This window comes from Trachypithecus francoisi, unplaced genomic scaffold, assembly GCF_009764315.1.
Source record: "Trachypithecus francoisi isolate TF-2019V2 unplaced genomic scaffold, Tfra_2.0 Lachesis_group5, whole genome shotgun sequence".
Classification (NCBI taxonomy): Eukaryota; Metazoa; Chordata; class Mammalia; order Primates; family Cercopithecidae; genus Trachypithecus; species Trachypithecus francoisi.
This window is the reverse complement of record NW_022681470.1, coordinates 59,109,490-59,134,601: the sequence shown is the minus strand read 5'-3', so window position 1 is coordinate 59,134,601 and position 25,112 is coordinate 59,109,490. Positions and strand designations below refer to the sequence as shown.

The 25,112-nt window shown below is 50.3% G+C and overlaps 1 protein-coding gene across 2 annotated transcripts in view; it reads right to left on the bottom strand.

The window, feature by feature from the left end:
• Positions 1 to 2,261: 2,261 nt before the first annotated feature.
• The window catches only part of LGR6 (leucine rich repeat containing G protein-coupled receptor 6), a 126,392-nt gene continuing 103,541 nt past the window's right edge, over positions 2,262 to 25,112 (bottom strand). The window contains exons 7-18 of one of the 2 annotated variants that reach the window (XM_033198351.1): positions 24,788 to 24,856; positions 21,494 to 21,565; positions 21,180 to 21,251; positions 19,382 to 19,450; positions 18,101 to 18,172; positions 16,933 to 16,998; positions 15,739 to 15,810; positions 15,288 to 15,359; positions 13,515 to 13,640; positions 12,337 to 12,497; positions 7,798 to 7,878; positions 2,262 to 4,068 (exon numbers count right to left, since the gene is read on the bottom strand). In XM_033198351.1, the coding sequence (XP_033054242.1) occupies positions 2,813 to 4,068; positions 7,798 to 7,878; positions 12,337 to 12,497; positions 13,515 to 13,640; positions 15,288 to 15,359; positions 15,739 to 15,810; positions 16,933 to 16,998; positions 18,101 to 18,172; positions 19,382 to 19,450; positions 21,180 to 21,251; positions 21,494 to 21,565; positions 24,788 to 24,856 (2,188 nt within the window). In that variant the 3' untranslated portion in view covers positions 2,262 to 2,812. The remainder of the gene's footprint in view (positions 4,069 to 7,797; positions 7,879 to 12,336; positions 12,498 to 13,514; positions 13,641 to 15,287; positions 15,360 to 15,738; positions 15,811 to 16,932; positions 16,999 to 18,100; positions 18,173 to 19,381; positions 19,451 to 21,179; positions 21,252 to 21,493; positions 21,566 to 24,787; positions 24,857 to 25,112) is intronic. The other variant, XM_033198352.1, reaches the window with a different exon arrangement.

Genomic DNA, 25,112 nt, shown 5'->3' with positions numbered 1-25,112 from the left:
TGGTATGTTCAAAGGTACTTATGAAAACCCTTTCTGCCACAAGAGGTTCTCTTCCACAAGTTGGTCTGAGACGCGATTGTGGTTGGCACCAGTTGCCAATGCACAGCACACAGAGCACAGGGCAACACACACCCAGTCAGCAGTCCTCAGCGTTGCCACCACTACAGCCCTCTTGGACAGATTCTTCCCCATGGATACCATTTTGGAAGATTTTGTCAACCCAACAAAATGCATTTAGATGCACTGAATAATTTGTTTTTTGATTTTGTGATCAAAGACATACATAATCTTCATAATCTTCTGTGGATCATAATGAAGATAACCAAAGGAATAACATACTGACTTGCTAGAAATTCAGTCAAAATCAAAAAACAAAGAAACTGCACTGCTCAGCTTTATTTTGGGTAAGTGTACATCGACCAGACTTTCCGAATAATGAAAATAGTTCATGGCAAACACTTCCCCTCCCTTCCTCCACACCTCTCCTCTAATGAGAAGGTTCAGCAGATGCTCCTCTGGCCAGCAGATGTCTGGGTCTTTAGAAGCAGATGACAAGGTGACAGTGGTGCTACCCTTGGGCTTGCAGCCAGAAATCACTGGTCCCTTTTTCATAGAAGAGGCCACCTGTAGGGAGCAGTTCCTGTGACTCCTAAACCTCTAACACATGGCGACTGTGCTGCACCTCAACACAGACTCCGTAACTCCAAGGGGAACAATGATCACATGGCGGGGGCAAGAATTGAGAAGGGATCTGGGGTGACTTTTTACAAGTCAAGGCTCCCAAAAACTGTACAAGTTTTGTCATCCCTGAGGCAAAGAACTCCTTTCCCTGATAAGAGTCACCAATTCTCAGTATCCAAAGTAGAGCAAACTCCTCCCTTTAAGGGCTCTTGATCAGCCCTAGGGAAATTGGGAGAGCAGGGTTCTCAAATAAACAACGGATAAATAAACCTGCCATCATTAGCGAGTACCTACACTGAGGCTGGCCTCATGGTAGGACCCCAAGGTTCTTCTGGGATTACAAGGTCAGCACGTTCTGCTTCAGAGCCTATAAGACCCCAGGCAACTAGTCAGATAAGATTTAGAAAGGTATCGAGTTTCATCCATGGAGCTACCTACCCTACCTACCTCAGCCTAGGCAGCCTTTTTGTCCTGTGTCAGAATTTCCACTAGGCATTGGGGACAGCAGGGAGATAGCAGAGAAGCTAAGCTGCAGAAACTGGAACTACAGAATTAGAAGAAGGGCTTTCTTAGGTTTGTTGTTTTAATAGTGGAGCCCCTGGGGATAGGGCCCGGCTGAGGACCATGCCAGAATTCAGGAAGAAGATTGTTTTCCATCTGGTCTCAGAATTCTAGACTCCTGTCCTCTAGATGTGACTGCTGTTGGGGTACCCTAGAACAAGTCTTGCCCTTTGTTGAGTCTTGGATTCTCTTTTTATGTCTCCAAGAATTACCTTTAATGTCTGGAAGGATGCCCCAGCCCTTACCACCTCACTCTCAGATTGAATGTGTGTGTGTCTGGGGCTGGATGAGGGGGGCATTCTGGAAATGCTCAGAGACACTTTGTAGACCATAGTTAGAAAGGTCATGAGGGGAGAGGCAGAAAGGTCAGTGGCCTATCTGAGGCACCCAGGGTCCCAGATAACTACAATTTCCTATCTCTCCTGTTTTCTGGCTAAGGCCTCCTTGTCCCAAAGAATAGGCAGGACCTGGCTTGTGGCAGGAGGTAGCAGGGGGCATTTGATAGAGAAGCATAAGAAGGCAACTAAGAGCCAGAAGGAACCTAGACAGCCCTGCCAGGATCCAGGAATCCTACTATCCCTCTTACAGCAGACAAACTTTCATTGGTGCTTGGGCTTGCTGGTGTTGATGGCAGGGTGGTAAGAGAATACACAGGGATCCCTTTCTCCCTGCCCCAACTCAGGGGTCTGAGTCTGGAACCACAATGGTAGGCTTCTCCTCATCCTTCCCAGCATAGGATAACAGAGGTGGGAGGTAAAGTGTTGAGAGTCTCTACTGGTGGATGGAATCATCAGTTACCTCTGGCAGTTCATTCTAGGATCAGGGCTTTCAGGAAGTGGTGGCATTTTGTGATGTCACTGGGTAGCACTAGGTGGTACAGAGATGAGCTCCCTGGGAGAGAACAGTGCTAAGTTCTGTCATGTTAATAGATATTCCGGGAACACCAAACAAGCAGACAAAAACCTGTTACCAAATAATTCAGGGAACTGGGTTAAACAAAGTTCAATAGATTTTACTACTGTAGGACTTCTCTCTTTATTACACTAACATGCACTGTGACTCTCTAAGAAAAAGACATCATGTGTAATCTCTTCCAAAGCTTATTTTAATAGGAAGTCTTTATGCATGGCATATGTCAAGATTAATGGTACACAGAACACATTTTGTATCCTATCCATGAGTCACATGGGAAATCACCTTCCAGACCTTTCTCTGTGAGGTCTCCCTGTCCACTGTGCCCTGATCAACCCTTCACCCCTTCACTGTCTTTACTTCCCTCATTTTCCTTAAGCAGACAGATGTCCAGGTCTCTGGTCCACAGCTTCAGACATGACAAGGAAGAGGCTCAGCATGAAGGTGAAGCTGAGGAAGGGCAAGGGAAAGCCAGGCCAAGAGGCACTCGTTGGTGATGGTCACGGGAGAGAGGTGATCAGTGGAGCCAGAGACTGGGCCATCCTGCTACGGATCACACTGCTGAGTTTTGGTTGTATTTATTTTAGAAGCAGCCATCATTCACCGAGTGGGAGAGAGGAAAGGGAAGAGAGGGGAAGAGAAGAATGGGGAGGGATATTTACAAGTGTGAAGCAAAGGCCAAGCCAGTGGGCCGACAGCCGCCACCCCCTGATGAGCCTCCACCTGCCGGCATAGCTCCCTCTGCCCTCAGCAGCAGTTCTCCATCCGTGGAGGGTTGGGGGTTCCCAAAGTGATTCCCCTCTGGCTCTACACAATGGCTTCCCTCCAGCCTGGGGCCCCCTGGCTGCTGACAGGAGATGAGGGTCACTGAGGTGAAGCCATACGTCTCCAGCCCAGGGGGCCGCCCAGCTTCAGAAGCTTCCAGAATGAGATCCACATCAGACAAGGCCACCAGGGCCTGGGTAGAATCGCAGGAGCTCTTCTCCAGCTCCCCGGCCGCAGCATAGGCTAGGGGCCCTGAGGCGCCTGCGCGGGGCCGAAGCCGCCGAAGGTCATCCCGGAAGTGGGGGTTGAAGAGCAGGTAGAGCAGCGGGTTGAGGCAGGCAGGCAGGGGCAGCACCACCAGCAGGACAGACTTGACGGCCTCGGGCGTGACAGGCAAGAGGCCCAGCATGGAGGCGAAGCTGAGGAAGGCCACGGGACAGTAGAGAAGCCCGTCTGCGAAGATGAGCCAGGCCACGTGCCTCACCATGGCGCAGTCCCACACGGCCTCAAAGTCGCCCCGCGGCAGGTCACAGTAGAGTTTGATGTAGGCAGCGGCCACGACCAGGAAACAGAAGGAGTTCATCATCACCAGGGCCACGGCGAAGCCCAGGGCTGCTGGCTGGCCCTCAGGCGGCGCATAGGGCAGGCAGAGTGGGGAGGCCCCGTATTCTCCCACGGAGGCCAGGGGCAGCGCGGCCGCCAGCCCTGCCAGCGCCAGACAGCCCAGGACCCCTGCTCGAACGCTGCCCAGGGAGGGGGACTTCCCATAGGCCCGGACGCAAGAGACAGAGACGCTGCACTGCACTGCGGCCAGAGTGAGCAGCAGCACCGACGCCTCCGACCCAAGTACTGCCAGGAAGCCAGTGGCCCTGCAGCCCAGCCCCATCTCCCAGCGGGCTCCGTACTCGGAGAACTGGCCAAAGGTGAGGGCATCGACTGAAGCTAGAAGGCCACAGGAAATGCCAGTCAAGGTGTTGGCGCCTGCAATCGCACCTACCACAAACTTGACCGGGGGTAGGGGTACAGGCCCGCCAGCGAACACGGTCAGCAGCACCAGTCCATTGCAGAGCACAGAGAGCAACACGATGGCCCACACGGCCAGGCGGATGCCCCAGCTTTCAAAGAGGTGCTCACAGGGCTTGAAGGGGCCTGTAGGAGAGAAGATGAGACATTAACCCTGGGCCAGAGGATGTTGGGACCAGGTCTTGAGGACCAAGGTCAGCCTCTGTACTCAGAGAATTTCCAGTCAAAAGGGGATGAACATGGCCCCTGCCCTTGGAAAACTCCCAGTCTAAGGGAGGCTGACCCAGTTTCTGGCCCCAGAGAACTCCCAGTTGGAGGGTCTCTCACCTTAGAGAACCCCCAGCTGGGGCTGTGGGGAGGAGAAGTGGGACATACACGACTCTTCTTCCGAAAAGCTGCAAGTGGGGTGAACCCTAACCCTCCTCTCAGTACACCAGAACATAGAACGCATATAGGCCGGGCACAGTGGCTCACAACTGTAATCCCAGCACTTCTGGAGGCCGAGGCGGATGGATGATCTGAGGTCAGGAGTTTGAGATCAGCCTGGCCAAAAAACAAAACTCCTTCTCTACTACAAATACAAAAACTTAGCTGGCCGTGGTGGCGCGCACATGTAGTCCCAGCTACTTGGGAGACTGAGGCAGGAGAATTATTTGAACCCAGGGGACGGAGGTTGTAGTGAGCCGAGATTGCTCTACTGCACTCCAGCCTGGGCTACAGAGCAAGACTCTCTCAAAAAAATAAAAAATAAAAAATAAAAAATAAAAATAAAAATAAAAAATAAACACACACATGGTACAAATTAATACAGTACAAACCCAGATATTGAGGAAATGTTAAGTGAAGGACAGCACTGGAAAGAAAGGAAGGACAGGCTGCCATCAAGGAGTGGAGAGGGTATCAGAATTGGGAGACATGGTGGGTAGGGACAGAGGTGTGAGGGACTGCCGAGACAGTAACCAGTCTATGCCTGAGGCTCTGTTTCTTTCAGTCAGTCCCCAGTGATCCACTAAGGCCTCCACCGTGGGAGAGTCCTGACCAAATATTACACCAGGCTGGCTCTCCCTTGCTCTGTGAGAGGGGTATAGACCACATTGAATATTTGTCAATCAATCAGTATTTGGGAGGTAAAGTGTCTCAAGTACGGTAAATCAAAATACAGATGACTTCTGGGGTTTTCCAACCTAGGTCCACAAGAGATGCCTGAGATCCTGGTGTTTTCCATCCCTCTCTCCAAAGTCTGTTCCTAAATCACCTTGTAACTTTGGGAATATTATTTCTTCATTTTCTTTGGCTTTCGACTCTTGTTCTTCAATGTGTTTCTAGGTAGCATGGGAATTTGAGAGGCTTTTGTGGGAGCTATTTTTAAACCATTTTTTTCTTATTACCAAATGTAATAGGTGATAATTGTAGAAAATTTGAAAATATAACATGAAAAAATTAAAATAACATGAGACTTCACCTCTCAGAGATAACTCATTATCTTGGTATGTTTCTGTCCAGTCTTTAAAAAATACATACATACATACAGGTTTTTTTTTTTTTTTTTTTTTTTTTTTGAGATGGAGTCTCGCTCTGTCGCCCATGCTGGACTGCAGTGGCCGGATCTCAGCTCACTGCAAGCTCCGCCTCCCAGGTTTACGCCATTCTCCTGCCTCAGCCTCCCGGGTAGCTGGGACTACAGGCGCCTGCCACCTCGCCCGGCTAGTTTTTTTTTTTTTTTTGAGACGGAGTCTTGCTCTGTCGCCCAGGCTGGAGTGCACAGTGGCCGGATCTCAGCTCACTGCAAGCTCCACCTCCCAGGTTTACGCCATTCTCCTGCCTCAGCCTCCCGAGTAGCTGGGACTACAGGCGCCGCCACCTCGCCCGGCTAGTTTTTGTATTTTTTAGTAGAGACGGGATTTCACCGTGTTCACCAGGATGGTCTCGAACTCCTGACCTCGTGATCCGCCCGTCTCGGCCTCCCAAAGTGCTGGGATTACAGGCTTGAGCCACCGCGCCCGGCCTTTTTTTTTTTGTATTTTTTAGTAGAGACGGGGTTTCACCGTGTTAGCCAGGATGGTCTCGATCTCCTGACCTTGTGATCCGCCCATCTCGGCCTCCCAAAGTGCTGGGATTACAGACTTCAGCCACCGCACCCGGCCTACACATACAGGTTTTTAAACTAAATTAAGATTTTACTGCTGCTATCATTTGGGTATGGTTTGTCTCCACCAAAACTCATGCTGAAGTGGAATCCCCAATGTGGCAATGTTGGAGGTAGGGCCTTGTGGGAGGTATCTGGATCATGGGATCCCTCAGGAACAGATTAATGTCCTTCTGTGGGGGTGAGTGAGTTCTCAATCAATCCAGGGAATGGATTAGTTCCCTAAGAGTGGGTTGTTAAAGGGAGTCTGGCTTTTCTTTCACCCTGTGATCTATTTGCACAAACCCACTCCCCTTCTGCTTTCCATCACAAGTGGAAGCAGCCTGAGGCCCTCATCACATGCAGCTGCCCAATCTTGAACCTCCCAGCCACCAGAATTGTGAATCAAACAAACCTCTTTCCTTTATAAATTACCTAGCCTTAGGTATTCTGTTAAAGCAACACAAAGTGGACTAAGACAACTGTATATGCGTTCTCGTTCTCTTTAAGCTACATTTTTATCAAGCAGACTTTCCCAAATTTTTCCCCAGAAGATATCTTTATATTATTCAAAACATATTTCATGTACCATAAAATGCACCATAATTATTTGACCATTTGGTATGAATTATTTTAAAAGCAAGCTCAAGTTGGACTTTGTCTTTTGGAACTTCCTTTTTTTTTATCTCATCCCTGCTGATTACTGGTTTTCGGAGGTGAAATTTCCAGGGCATCGTGAATGCAGCATGTGTGTTTTTCCAAGTCAGAAGCAGCACCTGCTTCCTCCAGGTTGGGTTAATGTTCTGGCCCCGAGCTGGCACTAGAGGGCGTGCTGTTGTCACCAAGCACTGAGAACTCAGGCTGGGCAAGATCAGGCAATCACTCTATAGGCTTTAGAGAGGGTAAAGGGAGAAGGCAAGGGTCCTGGGCCAGAGAAAGCTGGAAAACAGGAAAATGGAGGTGGAATGAAATGGAAGAAGCACACTGTTCATCACTTTCTGTCCATTCTGAAGAGTTCTCATCCTTGCCTAAGTAGCATGCTGCTTGCTGCCTTCTGTGGCCTGTTAGCATTTTATATGCAAGGGAAGGGACTTCCTCACTCTAAACATCGCCAGTTGAATTGCACCAAAAATAAAGAGAATTTTCTTTTTTGCTTTCTTTATAGCAAGATGAATTTAGGTTAGACGCTAAAGGAGACTTCCCCAACTGTAAGGGTTAGATGGTGCTGTAAGGAGTTGCCCAGCAATACTATGGAGTTTTTCCACTGTGCAGAGTTTTAACAGAGGCTGTAATCTTCCTGGGATGGAGTAGGGAGGGATGGAAAAGGTGACCTTTCGGAGTCCCATCTGGCTCTAGGATTCTGTGGTATGGGTCTTAGACTGAGGGATTACTCAAAAGCAGTCCTATGTGCCACCCTGAGCAACAGGGTCAAGGCATTCTTTCCTGCTTCTCTCCTGTGTGACAGTAGTTTTCTCCTGGATGCACAAATGCTAATTGGCTGATTGCTTGACTTCGCCTCCATTCATGCTACTCCCCTCAAGCAGCCACCCAAGGGAAAGAACGCCAGTTCCTTCCCCAGGAATTAGGAAAGGAGGGCCTTCCTGCAGCAGACTGGGAGTCAGGCAAAGAATGTGGCTGCAGACATGCCTGGCTGAACTAATACCTCAACTAGGTGTTTGGGTGCCCTTTCTCCATTCTCCCTCGTCCCCATTCCCCAGACACCACCTCACCTGGAGTAGGGCTACACTGGACACTGGGGTGTGGCTTTGAGTCCTCCATCTCCAGCTGGAGCTCATCTAGGTCCAGGTCATCTGAAAGGAGAGAAAGTGATGCAGGGCCCTGGGTCTTGGTGCCAGTCAAACCCTACCTTTCTCCAAATGCCCTCTCCTTTAAGTTGTCTCCTACTGACTCTGCTCAGCACTGGTCATTCCAGCAACCCTGCACATCCATTTCTACCCTTGGAGGTAAAGATTTGGTCAGCTTCCTATTATCCACATGTGGATTATCTGTACTGAAGAGTGCACAGCAAACATTTCACCTAGACCTTCTCTTTCTATTAGTCAGGGCTCTGTGTCCTCTGCAGTTGGCCTTACCCACAAGTGCTGCTTCGAGTTGGAGTGGAAGCTCTTTTAATAATGTATGCTACTGATCACATATTTCTCTACTCTGGCTGGGCTGTCACTGTAATTTTGTGTACAGTTGTGAAAACTACACATTAAGAAAAACATTAGTGAGCTGGAGTGTGTTCAGATGTGAACGAGTGAACTAGAGAGGAGAGAGCAGAAGCCATTTGTGAGAGAAACAGTCAAAGCAACTGGGTGGTGTTTAACTTGGAGGAGGTGAGAGTAAGTGGGGATATGATGGCTGTTCTCAAAGGGCTGAAGGACTGTTAGGGGTAAAGGAATTCGACTTCTACGTGCTGTTTTGCCCCAGAGGGTAGAACCAGGATCGATGGATGGACTGTAGAAGGAGGCAAATTATGATTCGAATGGAGACACTCTACTTCTTCCTAACAAGAGTAAGTTCCCACAATTAGAGCTGTCCAAAAAAGGAACACCCCACCTTCAACAGGTGCAGAGTAGGTCCACATCTGCTGAGTGCAATTGTGGCACTGGGCAAATTCAGAAGAATTTCAGGGATGAATAAGAGATGGCCCTGCTCTCGAAGAGCTTGTGCAGACTAATAAGGAAACAAATTGTCATGCTACAATGAGTGGCATCAACTAACAGATTTATTTCCTAGATAGAAGGGAATAATTTGAATGTTTCTAGCATAAAGAAAAGACAAATATTTAAGGCAAAGGATATCCTGATTACTCTGATTTGATCTTTATATACATTATATGAATGTATTAAATAATCACACATGCCCCCCCAAATACATACATCTATTATGTATCAATTAGAAAAAAGTTTTCAGCTAATAGATTTACTGAACAATAAGAGTTAACATTTCTTGAGTTCTTATTCTGTACCAGGTACTGTGCCCAGCCAGTCCTCATCTTCATGGTCCCATTAACCCTCACAATAGCCACACGAGGCAGGTGACAGATAAGGAGACTGAGGCTCATTGAAGTTAAGTGTCTTGCCCGCAGCCTCACAGCAATAGACTAGAATTCAGACACAGGTTTGTTTGACTACAGAGCCCAGATGTTTAACCATTATGCTTTCCCAGGCAAGCAACCAATTGCTTTGGGGGGTCAGGGTGTGGGGAGGGTTCAGGAGATTTGCAGATGCATGAGCTGAACATAATTTGTCACTGATGATACTAAACAGAAAGTCCTCAATGTGAGAGAAAGCACTTCTACACTGAGTCAGAGGCTGGACTAGATCATGTTTAATGTTCTTTTCAATTCTAAGTCCAGATTTTACACTTTCTTTTTTTTTTTTTTAGATGGGGTTTCCCTCTGTTGCCCAGGCTGGAGAGCAGTGGCATGATCTTGACTCATAGCAAGCTCCACCTCCCGGGTTCACGCCATTCTCCTGCCTCAGCCTCCCGAATAGCTGGGACTACAGGTGCCCACCACCACACCCAGCTAATTTTTTGTATTTTTAGTAGAGACAGGGTTTCACAGTGTTAGCCAGGATGGTCTTGATCTCCTGATGTCATGATCCGCCCACCTTGGCCTCCCAAAGTGCTGGGATTACAGGCATGAGCCACTGCACCCCGCCCTACACTTTTTTTTTTTTTTCTTATTCACTATTGCGGTGTTTCTCAAACTAGGGCCTGTGAACTCTAGGGGGTTGCAGACATGCTGGAGGTCCATAAATTCTATAAGAATTTTGAAATGAGAATCTAGAACATTTTATAATCTAGACAAAACATTTTTTTGCTGTGATAATCCATCATTGAAAGGCTTTTTAAAGAATAAGACAAGTTCTCAAGTCAGACTGGGAAATGTGTCTGAGGACCCAAGTTTGGGAAAGAATGGCTTGTCTTCAAAAGGTAACTGTACAATCTTCAGGTTTAAGAGACAGCACCCTGTAGGCTCTTCCTCCATCATGCAGAGCAATGGATAGGTGACTCTGTTTGTTGCACTTGTTCCAACTTTGGTTCACAAAGTCTGTTTCCTGTGTGGATCCTTCCTCCCCACTTAAAGGGTAAACACCATCAATTGGGAGTTTTCCCAGGAGGCAGGAAGACTGTGAAGCTGCCCCTGGCCCAGACACCATCAGGGCGGGTAGGAGGCTGAGTTGTGCCCACAGAGTCCTGGCATTTCCTCCTCTCTACCTTTCACTCCCTGCCCGCCCCTGCTCTCCAGAATGGAGCTCAGCAATTCTTTGAAATCAAAATGCATGAATGAAACGCAAGGGGTGAAACCCGTGGACTCTGTCTGAGGCTGGGAAAGTCACAGCCAAGGTGTTAAGTAACCACTCTTCAAACGAGGAGGAAATCGAATCTGGCTGGAGCAGCAGCTCCTGGCTTTCCTTCTCGAGGCTCATTAGCTCCCACAGGAAGTGGGGGCCCCTGCCCTAGCTCCCATTACAGGCGGCAGGCAGCCCACGATCTTGACGCCCTGTGGTTCTCCAAGACCTAAGCCCGGTGGAAAGTTTCACCTTGAGGAAGGAAAGTTTCCATTCCTCCTTCCAGCCCCCTGAGGGAGTGTACAGCAGACATCCGGGAATGTCCCCCGGGGACAGCCGTCTGCCGGCCCAGAGCCAGCCAGGCTGCTAGACTGCTCCTCATCAGGTCCTCATACCTTCCCTAGGGAGGTGTGTTAATACATTGGGAAGGAGGTTCTCAGAGATCCACAGGATGCCTGCCCACCATTTGCCCTCCATACACTGTGCCCCGGACTCCACAGTTGCACTCTCCCTATACATGTATACCAGAAGGCACCAGTCCTCAGCAGTAGCAGTGAGCATACTTCATTATTTATGGAATCTTTTAGTCTTCCCCAACAGCCTATGAGCTATCCATTATCTTTCTCATTTACTTATTTATTTATTTAGTTTTTTGAGACAGAGTCTCACTCTGTCACCCAGGCTGGAGTTTGCAGCGGTGCAATCTCAGCTCACTATGACCTCCACCTCCTGGGCTCAAGCCATTCTCCTGTCTCAGCCTCCTGAGTAGCTGGGACTACAGGCGCATGCCACTATGCCTGGCTAATTTTTGTATTTTTGGTAGAGACGGGGTTTCACCATGTTGACCAGGCTGGTCTCGAACTCCTGACCTCAAGTGATCCCACCCACCTCGGTCTTCCAAAGTGCTGGAATTACAGGCATGAGTCACTGCACCCAGCCAATTATCTTTCTCATTTAAAGATAAGGAAAGTGAGGCTCAGTATGATTACATGACTGGTCCAATGCAATCCAACTGGTAAATGTTGTAGTTGGGTTTGGACCTCAGTTCTGTCTACACTGTCATGAGATGTTTTTCTTACATGTTTATATTTGATTTTTGTTTGTTTGTTTATTTTCTCCATTGAAATATTGTGGAGAGTGAGAGATGGAAAAAGAATACCCCAAAGCAGAGGACCCCTACTCTCTCCCTCCTAATTCTGCTTGTGTTCTGTAATATGGGCAGACGGAGAAGGAAGCCCTTTTCTCTGCCCTTAGTATCTAAGACACCACTTAGTAAATGATCCCTCAGAACCCCCTTGGCTGACTGCCTCCAACATGTGCCTTTTACCCTAACTCTTCCAGAAACACAGATGGCCCAAGACAGCTTGCACTCGAATGGCCATTCTCAGGGAAGGTCTCTTGCACCTGGTGGCCACGGAAGTCTCACTTTCAGACTCATGGCGCAGACTGGAGGTGCAGCATGGACTTGGATAGCAATAACCCTGCACTGTTCCTTTTGGTTCTAGGACACATTATGAGGGGATTTGTTTTTTCTGGAAGTAGGTTTAATTCAATTGATTTAATTAAATCATATTGGCTCAGATTGATAAAATAAGGGGTCTGTCTTCTCTGAGAACACCCTGAGGTTGAAGGAGAAGAAACATGTGGACCATAAGGGGAGGGTTAAGTGAGATGGTGCGTGAGAGGCACTTTGTGAACTGCAAAGGGCTAGGCAGATATTAAGACATTACCACAACCATTGTCGCCATCATTACATTGTCCCAAGCACTGCAGGTTGTAGTCTTAGAGAGACAAAGTGCAAACAGAGGTAGAGTTTCCTCCCAGATCACGGGCAGCTCCTCCCACCTCTATGGGGCTTCCCTCTGCAGCCGCTGTCAGATTCCCTCTCAGGTCCCCCAAGCATCCCTTCTAACTTCCTCTCCACAGCCCACCACCCTCCCCAGCCCAGGGCCCCCAGTCACTCACAGTGGTTCTCTGCTTGTCTGGCAAGGAGGCCAAGGGGCCTTTTTGAAGACTCCTCATCATCAAGGTGAAGGTCTTCAGCCTCCCACTGCCCAGAGGCCTTGAAGAAGCTGGCACACATTCCATAGGGACAGCACTGGTAGGCATAAGGCACCTCCAGGATTCTGGTGGGGGAAAGGCGGGCAGGTGGGCTGCCTCAGCATCTTTGGGATCTAAGACCTAAGTCTGATTTAAGAGATCTCCAACCCAGGGGCTGGGCACTCAGTGCCTGTCCTTCAACTCCCAAGTTCCCTGTTCACTGTGCTGGCAGCCTCCTAGGCATTCTTCGTAAGGGCCTTGTAGCCTGACTCCTGATCTGAAGAGCTCTGGAGGCATTTCTGTCTTTCTTTGTTCATCTTGGCAAGTGAGATGGGGAAAGAAACGTTCTGCCCATTGTTTAAGGAGTCCTCTCTGCTGGCTCAGAGCAGAGAGAGGCTTCCCCAAGGTCACACAGCACTGCCAGTGCTCTGCTTCTCCTCCCAGGCAGCACCTCCTCTTTTATATTTAAGGAGACAGGGATTCTCCTGGTGATTCTTCACTCTGGCCCTCAGTGAGACCTGCATCCTATCCTCCCCCATCTCTGGGCATATTGGAGCTGGATTTGGTGCCCTCTGAGGGTAAGTGCAGAGGCCCTAAGGACATCTCATTAGTGTGCAGCAGATGAGGCTTGGGTCACACAGGCTGTACCACTGCTGCTGCATGGAAGAGGACTGGATGTCATTAGCACCATGGCCTGGCTGTGAGCTTGTTTTCCACCCATCTGTGTCCTAGACTCTACCCTGATTCCAGGGGCTCAGATGCTGCCCAAGTGAGGACAGACAATCTAGACATGTGGAACCAGGTGAGGTACAAGGAGGGCTAGGGGGTCTTCACATCATCTTACTTCTATCCTCTCGGGTCCCAGTGCTCACTAGCGTTGGTGCTTGGGACAGGGGAAAATGCTACCAAGGAGATAAGGAGGAAGGGGAGGCATGAACCAGGCCCCATTTGGTCTGTAGGCGGTCAGGTGAGCCCTTCCACTAAATCTCGGTCAAACCCTAAGCCTCTAGGCTCTTCTCAGGGTGGAGCCGTCTGGCTTTCTCCCTGTCCTTCCAGGGCCTCCAGCTGGCCTACCCAGGTGTTGGGGAAAGCCAGTCTCTCACCTCAGTTTTGGGAAACTGTCCTTGGAGAAGGCCTGGGAGAGAGCCACGTTCCCTTTGAGCTTCAGATGCATCAAGCCCCCAAGTCCAGCCAGGGGCAGTGTGGTCAGCTGGTTGTCTGTCAGGTCCCTAGGACAGTGGATGGTCAGGGTTATTGGCAGTCAGTGGGATTGCTGAGGGGGCAGGGTTGTGCTGAGGATGTGGCCAGTGTGCCTGGGATGGAAGCAAGAGGAGAGGAGCAAAGGACAGGAAAGAAGCTTAGAAGAGAGCATTGAATGCCAAGGGAGGAGGGCAGCCAAGAGTTGCTAGAGGCACCATCTGCAGGTTGTACATTCTTTTATTCACTCATCCATTCAATACATAATGGTGCCAACTAGGTACCAGGGACTGTTCTAATTTAATGCCAAGCTGTCCCAATTTGTAGGTAACAGAGCTCCCTCAACCACTTAGTTCCTGTGCCCGGGTCTAAGTGCCATCCAGGAAGCCCTGCCCACCCTCTTGGTGAACCTTCCTGTTGTTGTTTATCCCCATCCCCCTGCCTTTCCTCTGACTTTTCTGATGATATAAGAGGCCTGAGTCTGGGACTGGACAGAGCTGGTCATCTGGCTACAAGCAGGGATTGGGTCATCCATTCCATCTTGTAGGGCTTGCTTTGTAGCCAGAAGTGAGGACATGCATGTTCTTCTACTGGAGACACGTTAGAGGAAGCCCAGGGTTCCAAACCAAACACGAAGACCACAGACTGTGCGTCGTGGAAACAGCCCTGGACTGGAAGGCAGGAAACCTGGCGCTGTCACCAACTCTCTGTGTAACCAAGGGGAGCTGCAAATCTGCCTGAGCTTCAGTGTCCTCATCTTTCAAAGGGATAAAAATGTCCACCCTACCTATCTGGCAGGACTAGAGCAAACAGGAGAGGGAAGATGGAGGTGAGAGTTTTGCAAAGCCACGGCCCCAGCCTGAGGAGGAACTTGTGTGCCCACTGGGAGTCCTGGCCCTTGGCTTTGAGCAAACTTCTGCTGGGCCTTGGAGGCCTCACCTGTGAAGTGAAGCGGGTGGGGCTAGATAGTCTCTAAGCCAGGGCCAGAGCTAGCCCAAAGGAGTCTTTGTGTTAACCAGAAAAGGGCCCAGTCTAGGTAGATGTGCTTTTAGGACTCACAGCTTGGCAAGGAAGTGGCAGGATGTCAGCTCCCTCTTGGGCAGGAGCCCTTGCACAGTGAATAACCTGTCCCACAGTACATGGCAGCTGCAGCAGAGGCCCCTTCCAGCCCTGACATAGCGACCATAGAGCCAACACTGCTCACTCTTTGTTTATATCCCATGTAATTCGAAGGACCTGAGGTCCCCTGCTGCCTCACAGAATGGCAGTCCTCTATAGCAATGCTCAAGCAGGGAACCCCTGAGCTCTCTGAGACCCTGGCTCCCACATCTACTTCTACCCTCCTATGTGTGAAGGGATTCCAGGACCAATACATCCTCTTTCTCGGTGGATAGAGAGGATGGGGGTGGGACCCAGGCAGGGGAGATGAGGAGGGCTGAGGCTGCCAAAACACTGCAGAACATTAGCAGATGATGTTCCAGAGCTTGCAAGAGGCAGGCTCTCTGTTTATCAGGCCCCACACTCTGTCAAACGGATTGTCAGAATGACTGATTAGGCTGAGGCCCATCTCCCTGGGATATGCATGTTCCTGCTCTGGGGTGGCCCTTCTGCCCTCATTGGCCAGCCCATAGTCCCGACTGGCCCCCAGCATCCTGGAGGAGAATGCAGCAGGCACTTACAGCTTGACCAGGGAGCGCAAGGTGGAGAAGGCCTCGGGGTGGATGGACCGGATGGCATTCCAGCTAAGATCCCTGCAGGCAGAGAGGGTGTGACAGGAGGGGATAGTAACATGTGGAGGACTCACTGTTCCCATCACAGGCTCTCCCTCACATACCCCCATCTGACCTGCCCCCAGTAACAGTAACCTTAGCCTTTTGGGGAAGGTACTTGCTCCTGAGTTGGCTGTGGCCCCAGGAACAGGGACATGACAGCTTGGCTCCAGAGCCTCAGGACCTCCTGGGTACCAGCTAGAGAAGTGTGTGTGTGTGCTGGGGATGGGGGCTACAGAGCTGGGAGGCGATGTGCATGTCACATTTGCTTAAATTGTACACATGTGCTATGACAATGAGCATGCCTGGCAGAGGGACATGGTGGCTCCTCCATGGCCCACCCCTGGATGTGGGTACTCACAGGGCTTGCAGTGAGCTCAGCTGTCTGAAGGTGTCAGCTCCAATTTCCCAGATGCGATTGTGTTGGAGGCCGCTAGAGCAGCAAGAGAGGCTGGATGAGTCGGCAGGCTCAGACCCTGGCTCCGCTCCATGCCCCCCGAGCACTGGGAGGAAGAAAGTAGAGCCCCCCACTTCTCCTGGCACAGGAAGAAAGGGCCCAGCCCGAGGAAGTCACCAGAATTAAAGGGAGCACAAGGGGATCCGGTTGCCTTGGGTAAGTGGGTCAGGAGACAAAGCCACAAAACCATCCCCATGGCCCAAAAGGGAGTCAGCTTCCAGTGTTCCCACTGGGCCTGGCTCCCAGCCCAGCCAAACTGGCCCCCACACCTCCCATCACCATGGGTCCTCCAGACCCTAGCCCAGAAGCAGAGCACCGCCCAACCCAAGTGACTGGCCCAAGCTGGGAAGCAGAGCTCAGTAGACTGGTTGTCTGAACGGGAGATGGACCCTGGACCTCAGTCATGCAGAAGACTCTCCTTCCCTTGGCACCTAGACAAACAGGAGACCCTCATACCTCTACCCTGCCCCAGCCCCAAAAGGTATGGTCCTGCCTAGAAGTAAGGGACAGACACAGGGAGGCTCAAGAGGCCATGCTGACTTGAGAAAACAGGAGCTGGGTTAACAGAGCTTAGAGAATTTTTCAAATGATATTTTATTTGTGACCTTTGAATCCCAGGCTTGTTCTTCCACATATGATTGTGTATGTCTGTGTATAACATGCAAACATACACACATATGCATGTGTGTGTTTACGGGGGTATGGAAAAGGAGACAGCATGCTCCAAAATGCAGGGTGCTTGCAATTACTTAAAGCCTTCTTTGGTCCAGCCCACTGGGCCCTGATGTGACCCTGTCCCTCCACTGGTCGTAATCACTACTGCATTTCTGTGTTGCTATTGATTCATAAGGAGCCGCCTTGGGACTTCTTTTAGGTACCAGCTCCTGGGTCTGTCTTCTATTGTGAGTCCTAGGGCCATTGTGCAGGCCTCTGCCAAGCTCTCAGCCCTAAACCCTGGTTTCAACAAACTCAGAAAAGAGAAGGAAGAAGTGTCAGAGTTTGCATTGGCCCTTATTGATGCCCTGCAACATGCCTCCCTGTAGGACTTTCTCAGGGTCTGGCTGGCATGCCTTTGCCTTTTCCCCACCCCAGACTCACATTTCCTCCAATTTCTGACACCTGTGCAGGCTGGGCAGCTCCTCAATTTGATTGTGAGACAGTTCCCTGGGGAAAAGAGAAAGGCCAGGGCCGGGGTGAAGTGGTGGCTATGTGAGGGCTGCGGTGGGGCAGGGGGCTCTGGCCAGGGCTGTGCTTTCCTGTCAAGCAGCCAAAGGCTGTGCGGACCCCACAGGGACATGGCTGTTGAGGCATCTCACACCAGGGCACCAGTCTCCTCAATTTGTTTTCTCTGCATTTCCTCCTACTAAGTCCCACTCCTCACCGGGCCTAGATGGGGCTACCTTATCATGTGATGGCCTGAGGAAACCTGGTAGGGTCCTGGGGGAAGAGGAACAGGAAGTGAGAGGGGCGTGGTGAAGAGGAAAGAGGCAAAGAGTTGGGAAGAAGGGCACTGAGCCAGCCAGCAGAGAACACATTGGACCTCACTGAGCAATGTCAACCCAAGCACTTGCAGTCACCATTTATGGAGCTGGCAGGAAAGATCATAGCTGGAGGCCCTTAGGGATCATCTGGCCCAACCCTTTCACTCAGCAGATGAGAAACCTGAGGCCCACAGAGGGGACAGGACCTGCTAAAGGACATACACCACTCAGTGGCAAGGCTGAGTCTGGAGCCTGTGTCTCCGGACCCCCAGTCTAGGGCTGTTTCCATACACTATGTGTTGGTCCACCCATCTTGAGCTGTGGGGCTATGGTCCCTGACGAGGAGCCTCAGATTCAAGTTGGAGTCCAAGGAGAGAGGAAAACTCCTCTTGACTTCAGAGGCCATTTAAGTACCTCCACAGGCCCAAGATCCCAAGAGGGGATTAATTTTCTTGTGTAAATAAGAGTAATTATGTCATTTATTGGTATTACGCACTAGGTGCTTTACATATTTTTTTCAACCCTTACAAATTGACTTACATTTTATAGACGAGGATATCGAAGCTCAGAGACATTAAAGAGTGAGTCCAAATCAATACAGCTAGTAAGTGGCAGAGCTGCACTTCAAACCCAGTCTTTCTGGGGTAGGCTCTCAGCAGGAGCCTATGCTGCCCCACTCTCCAGGAAGGGAAGTGACCAAGTGGGACAGAAGCAGGAGAGGCCTTCTGTGGGACATGGGGGCAGGGGCACAATGCCAAGACTGTAGAATGCTTGTGAGCACTCACAGGACTCGGAGCCTGGGCAGCTGTTGGCACATCCCCGATGGGAGCAGCCGGATGCCTGCGCGGGTCAGGGTCCTGCAGGGAGAACAGAGACAGAGCTGGCACCAGGCCCGGGGCCCTGCCATTCCCAGCCACCCGGCTCCAGCTCTGGACCTGATACTGTCGTGGGATGACGGAGCTAACAAAAGAGAGAAATGGAGGGAGAGACAGGGCAGGGGGTGGGGCTGTGGGGACAGAAATGAGCAGACACTGGCATCTGAGCACCAAGCTCCCTTGGGCCTAGAGGAGCTGGGGGAGGGGAGTGGAGCGAGAGGGCCACAACCCAGGGCTCTGCTTGGCAGACTGTGCTTGCATGTCCAGCCCTGCTCCAGCCATCCCCATCCCATCCCCCCTCCATGTCTTATAATGATCTCAAGCAGTACTGGGCCTGTAGGATAGGGACACAAATCTTCTCTGGTGAAGGGACTTTAGAGACAGGGGGATGTCCATGGGCAAGTATAGACAGAAAAACACCATAGTGGGACCATGGGAGTAGAGATGGGAAAGAAGGGAAGAACCAGGTGCTGGGCTGAAGACGACTGTGGGGGCAGGTTAGAGAGCAGGCTTGGCTTTGGGCAGGGTGTCCCAGGAAGGACTCAGGGCCAAGGTCATCTTTGGGGACTGACTACTTCCTCATGGAAAATTTTCCACGTGCCACTGAATCTAGCAGGGAGACAATGGAGGCACAGAGGACAGCCCCAGTCCCAGCAGTGCCATGAATGAGCTTTGCGGTGTGGGGCAGGGCAGCCGACTTCCTGACACTTACTCTGGGTGTTTGCTCGATTGTTTCATTTCATTCATTTAAATGTATCGAGGGCCTACTGTGCTTCGACACTCCTGCCCTCTACACCGCAGGATATAAGAATAGAAAATACAAGAATGTCTTTGTTGGAATCAAGGTTCAGAAAGGCAAAGAAGATGGGTTTCCACAACCCTCCTCTCCATCACTTCAACCCTCAGTGTACCTGTGGCTTGGGGTTAGGAGCTCTGAATTCATACCTGAAAACCCCAAGCATGATAAAGAAAGAAAGACCAGTCTCCTCGCTGCCATCCCATCTGCCACCTCCTGACCTTGCCTGTGGGCAGTGCCACATCAGGAGGAAGGGGATGGAGCCAGCAGTAAAGACAGGCTGGATAAAAGGGAAGCAAGGAACCTAGACAGCCTTCCAGGGACAGGGAGTGGAAGAGCCCTTGGGAATGAAGCTGGGGCGATAGATAAGGTGGAGGGAGAGAGAAGCCACTCACAGAATCTCCAGGCTGGTGGTGCCTTTGAGATCTGGAAACTCCTGGATGTCCGTGGCACCATTCAGAGATCTGGAAACAGAGACAATGAGCTCTGAGGGGTGGAGTCAGAGCATCTCAACATCAAGACTCTCAAATCTCCATTTTGTCTCCCCTCTGGGACTCCTCTGTTGGTGGCAATGTCATGCTTCCCTGCAGTCTTCCTCAAGTCAGCCACACAGGCCCTCGTGGAGGCTGAGCCATGCTTAGCAGGGTCCAACCAGCTGTTTGCTTGAGTTTGCTCAGCACACCCTCACCCAGACAGAGCCGGGCAACCTTAGCATTCATGCTTCATCTTGCAAAAACCCCACAGCCAAGCAACATGGGAATGGCCTTTGGTTAACAGACAACAGCTTGGGTGCTTCTGGAGAAACCCTTGGCTGCTGGGTTTTCTTATTAGAATCTGAGATAGGGTCTCCCCTAAATTGTCATCTGCTGGAACTTTATTAGAACTATCAGTTCTCTTAAACTGCTTTAGACTGGTGGTTTTCCTCCTCCCCACCATCTCCTATCTTATTGAGGACATGGACCCACATGGGGCCTGCATGCAACAGCAGCACAGAAAATTGAGTGTTGGGAAAAGCCCAGAGGAGGCAGCATGGGGTCCAGAAATGAGCCCAGAATCTGAAATTAAAGGGTTCTGGGTTCATGCCCAAGCAGGGCCTGAGTACCTCATGTTCCACCTGTAAAATGGACCAATAACACCTACCTCGCAGGGTTAGGATGAAGATGAAATGCGCTAATGAACATGAAAGTTAAGTATGTGCTTTGGAGATGTCAGTTATGTTACCGTGACGCCACAGTAGGCTGACAGCAATCCATGGAAGTTTTGGTTTTTTTTTCCCCTGAGACTGAGTCTTGGCTCGCTGCAACTTCAGCTTCCCAGGTTCAAGCGATTCTCCTGCCTCAGTCTCTGAAGTAGCTTAGCTGGGACTACAGGCATGCATCACCATGTCTGGCTAATTTTGGTATTTCTATTTTGAGATGGAGTTTCATTCTTGTTGCCCAGGCTGGAGTGCAATGGTGCGATCTCGGCTCACTGCAACCTCCGCCTCCCGGGTTCAAGCAAGTCTCCTGCCTCAGTCTCCTGAGTAGCTGGGATTACAGGTGCCCACCACCACACCCGGCTACTTTTTTGTATTTTTAGTAGAGACAGGGTTTCACCATATTGGCCAGGCTGGTCTCGAACTCCTGACCTCAAGCGATCCACCCGCCTCCCAAAGTGCTGGGATTACAGGCATGAGTCATTGTGTCTGGCCCTGTGGAAGCTTTTTGAAGAACTGTGACCTGGGCTGGAAATTAGAGAATGAGAGAGGAGAAATAGAGAGCACCTTCAGGCCAAGGGTAATAACAATGGCACAGCAAAGGACCCAGGGATCTGAGTTCCAAGGCCACAGGAGAACCAGCCTTGAGAACACACCATATTCAAAACTCTTTCCCAATTATTTCTGGAAAAGCTACCATAAACAGGATAAAGTTCAAGAGGCCAGATGAAAGTCCTTGACTATGGAGATGGACCTTCTTTGTCCCTTTGAGACCTGGGAAGAAGCCACAGGTCAGGGAAGTGGAGGGAGGCTATTAAATTTAGAAAGAGGTGGGAACGGGTCTGAGCAAAGCAGAGGCCTGCAGCCTTAAAGACCATGCTTTGCAGTGGACTTGTGCCTTGCAAGGGAGAGATCCGCAGGCGGAAGGCAGGAGAGAGCAAGAAGAAGTGAGAAAAGGGGGAGATTCAGGCTGCAGCAGCCTTCAAGAGCCAACTTACAGTGTGTGGAGTTTAGGCAGGTACTGGAATGCCGATCTTCCCACAAACTGGATTGGGTTATCATAAAAGTGTCTGGAAGAAGAAGGTCAAACACCTAATTGGGTTTTTTAGGCCTTTCTGCTGGGGCTAAGGCCAATCTCTGCTTTCTTCCCCTATCAGTGTAGACCCAGGAAAGAACATGCAGGGAAAGGCAAACCCTCCCATGCTTCTGCCTCCCTGGTACTTCCTAGGGAAGTCCCTCCTGCCTTCCCATCCTCTGTCCTCCTCCTCAAAACACTGTTCGGCATTAAGAGACCAGAGAAAGTAGTACTCACATCGTCTGTAGCAGAGGGTTCCCCATGAAGGCCTTTTCTGGGATGGCCTTGATGTTGTTGTTATGGAACCCCCTAGAAGACAACACCCGGGAACCAGTGAGGATTTGGAGAAAAGTATAGAGAGGGAGAGGCATGGAATTCCACAGGGCTTTTGGACAGCAAGCTAGATAGTCCATAAGATAAAAGAGGCATTGGCCTGGAGATTCCAGGTTCAGATTCAAGTACTGCCTGTGATTTTTCCTTTTTTTTTTTTTTGAGAGAGGGTCTCTGTTGCCCAGGCTGGAGTGTAATGATGCGATCTTGGCTCACTGCAGTGCAGCCTTGACTTCCTGGGCTCAAGCAATTCTCCTGCCTCAGCCTCCTACATAGCTGGGACTATAGGCATGTGCCACTGCACCTGGCTAATTTTTTTGATTTTTTTTTTGTAGAGACGAGATCTCATTTTGTTGCCCAGGCTAGTCTAGAACTCCTAGGCTAAAGTGATCCTCCTGTCTCGGCCTCCCAAAGTGTTGGGATTACAGGCATGAGCCACCGCACCCAGCTGATCTTTCTTCTTGTTCAATTACACACCCCCCTTTCCCTAACAAGTGTGAAAAGAGTGAGGGGTTGAGACCCTGCTGCAGGCCTCAGGAAGCCTGTGGGAGCAACTCAAGAGCAAGAGGCTGAGTTCAGGCCCCAGGAAGGGAATCTTCTCCTTAGTCACTTGTGGTGGGAGCCCTGGTGGGTCCCCACAGAGGAAGCCAAGGGTGTATGAGAGAAAAAGGAAGATACGGAAAAGACACAGCTTCCAGGGGATCCCAAGTGAGGGATGTTCCTCAAATGGAGGCTGGCTTGGCCTCAAGGCCCTGAAATAAAGAAACATAGAAGTGTCAACAGCACGCAGTCAGGGGGATAAGGTGCGGAATGGGCTGCTGAATGAATGTGGATGGCACTACAGGAAAATGAGGACTGAGGCACCCAGCTGAGGGTCTGGGAGTCTAGAAGCCAGAATTGTGTGTTTGGTTAGTTGGGAAGAACATTTCAAAATAAATAACATGTTGGACTGAAAAGTATACAACCCCGTGTGGAGCAGGCCCCTTTCCTTCCCATCTTTTTCACTGGAAGTTTCTGGCTTCTCTGTCCCCCTGGACTTTGCTCATCTCTGTCTTCCTCCTGCCATCCCATCGTGATTTCCACCTTCACGCTGTCTCACTCACAGATTCACCCTCAGACACCTCTAGTCAGTGCCAACAACCCAGGCCTGTTTGTTCATTAATTTATTCCTCTCATCTGCTCATTATGTTTTTCTGAAACAACATCTTTGTGTCTAATGTTGAGCCAAGCTCTGAGGGATTTAGAAGTTTCTAAGACAGGGGCCCTCTCCTCAAGCAGCTTTCTCTCAACAGATGAGAGAGAGAGATGGAGATAGATTTTTTTTGCCCCTGCTAACTTAAGTCTCCTCTCTCTTCCCTAATGCTTTATTATTTCCCAGCTCAATGCTTTGGCACATCCTATTCCCTCTATGCCCTCTTGATCGATCAAATCTCATGCTCCCCTCATGCCCCAGCTCAAAGGAAAAAAGTTAGATCTTGGTGACTCTGGCAATGGAGAACTTCCAATATTTTCTCACTCAGACTTTTTTTTTTTGAGACAGAGTCTCACTTTGTCGCCCAGGCTAGAGTACAGTGATACAGTCTCTCCTCATTGCAATCTCTGCCTCTTGGGTTCAAGTAATTCTCATGCCTCAGCTTCCCAAGTAACTAGGACTACAGGTGTGCACCACCATGCCGAGCTGATTTTTGTATTTTTAGTAGAGACAGGGTTTCACCATGTTGTCCAGGTTGGTCTCAAACTTCTGACCTCAAGTGATCTGCCCACCTCGGCCTCCCAAAGTGCCGGGATCACAGGCATGAGCCACCGCACCCGGCCAGACTATTTCCTCTAGGTGGTCCAATTGTTCCCTATGTGCTGCCTACATCTGGCATTCACACCTTCAAACTTCTGGTTGAGGCAAGGGAGGTGGCATGGGGCTAGTACTATAGGTCTCAGGTGGTGGTGGTGGTTTGAGCTATAAAGATACTAAGCTGGCCAGGAACAGTGGCTCACGCCTGTAATCCCAGCACTTTGGGAGGCCGAGGCAGGCGGATCATGAAATCAAGAGATAGAGACCATCCTGGCCAACATGTTGAAACCTCATCTCTACTAAGAATACAAAAATTACCTGGGCGTGGTGGCGCGTGCCTGTAGTCCCAGCAACTCGGGAGCCTGAGGCAGGAGAATCGCTTGAACCTGTGAGGCGGAGGTTGCAGTGAGCAAAGACCGTGCCACTGCGCTCCAGCATGGCGACAGAGCGAGAGTCTGTCTCAAAAAAAAAAAGATACTAAGCTGCCTGAAAATTTGGGGCTCTGTTTATGAGCCTCCAGGACCCTTAATCTGGTCCCACTCTCACTGTACAATAGAGCTGTTTTTGTTTCCTGAGAGCTTCCCTCCAGTAAAGCTGCTTCCCACCAGTGCTCATACCTCTGCCAGCTCAACTTCCTACTTGGGTCTTTACCTACAATTTCTTCCTCTGAAATGCCTCTCCCCTCCCCCATCACTGCTACCTCAATCCGGGTCATCCTTTAAGGCTCATCTCAGGATTAGTCCACAATGATCTTTCCATGTTACTCTGAACTCCCACCATTGTTTTAGCTAATACTCTGCAATTTATGGTTGGAATTATACCACTTTGTCCCACTCCCTGTTTTACCTGTGTTACTTTGTGTCTTCAATGAGGCTCAAGGATGTTTGCGGAGGGCCATGTTAATCTGACCCTTCATTTGTGTTTATCACTAAACACAGTGCTGGGCACATTGGGTGCTCAGTGAATGCTGAAATAAAATAATAAATGGTGGCTTTGGGGAACCAGAGACAACTTCTCAGTCCCCCTGGGGACAAGGTACTGAGGAGTGATCCTGTAAACCGGCTCTCAGTTCCTTTCCCCATTCTTCTCTGGACACATCCCAACCAAGGCAAGGGCAGTGCCAGGCCCAGGCTAATAGAAGGTGGCTTGTGCTATGGGTTTTCCCAGGCTGGAAGGGCCCAGGGCCATTTCTGCTGGTGACACACCCCCAGGAAGTGCCCAAAGCCAAGCTAATGAGGCCTGGGACTACTTAGAGCTGCACTGGAGCTTGAGGAGCCGGGGGACAGGGGCAGCTACATCTTTTACAAGGACCATGGGAGGTGAGGAGGTGAAAGCATGAGGCAGCTCAGGCTGGCTTCAGCCCCTGCCCTTGGGACAGAAGGACACCCACAGAAACCAACAGAGGTGCTTACAGTTCCTGCAGTCTGCCCAGGGTCCGGATGGCCACGGGGAATTCCTGCAGCTCGTTATAATTCAGGTCTCTGGAACAGAAAGCAAAGCAGTCATTAGAGCAAAGGCTTAATGGGGCATGTCAGGGTCCCTGAGAAATGGAAACTTGGCTCTGGGCTTGGCCAGGAAGATGGGTTTTCCAATCTGTTGGATTCAGCGGCCAATGTCTGGAAACACATTTTTGGAATGTTTGTGCTCCATTCCTGTTCCACAAATCCTCAGGCATGGAATCTTCCTGGCTGCAGAACTGTTTTGAGGCAGAAGACATACTTCAGGGGTGCAGATACC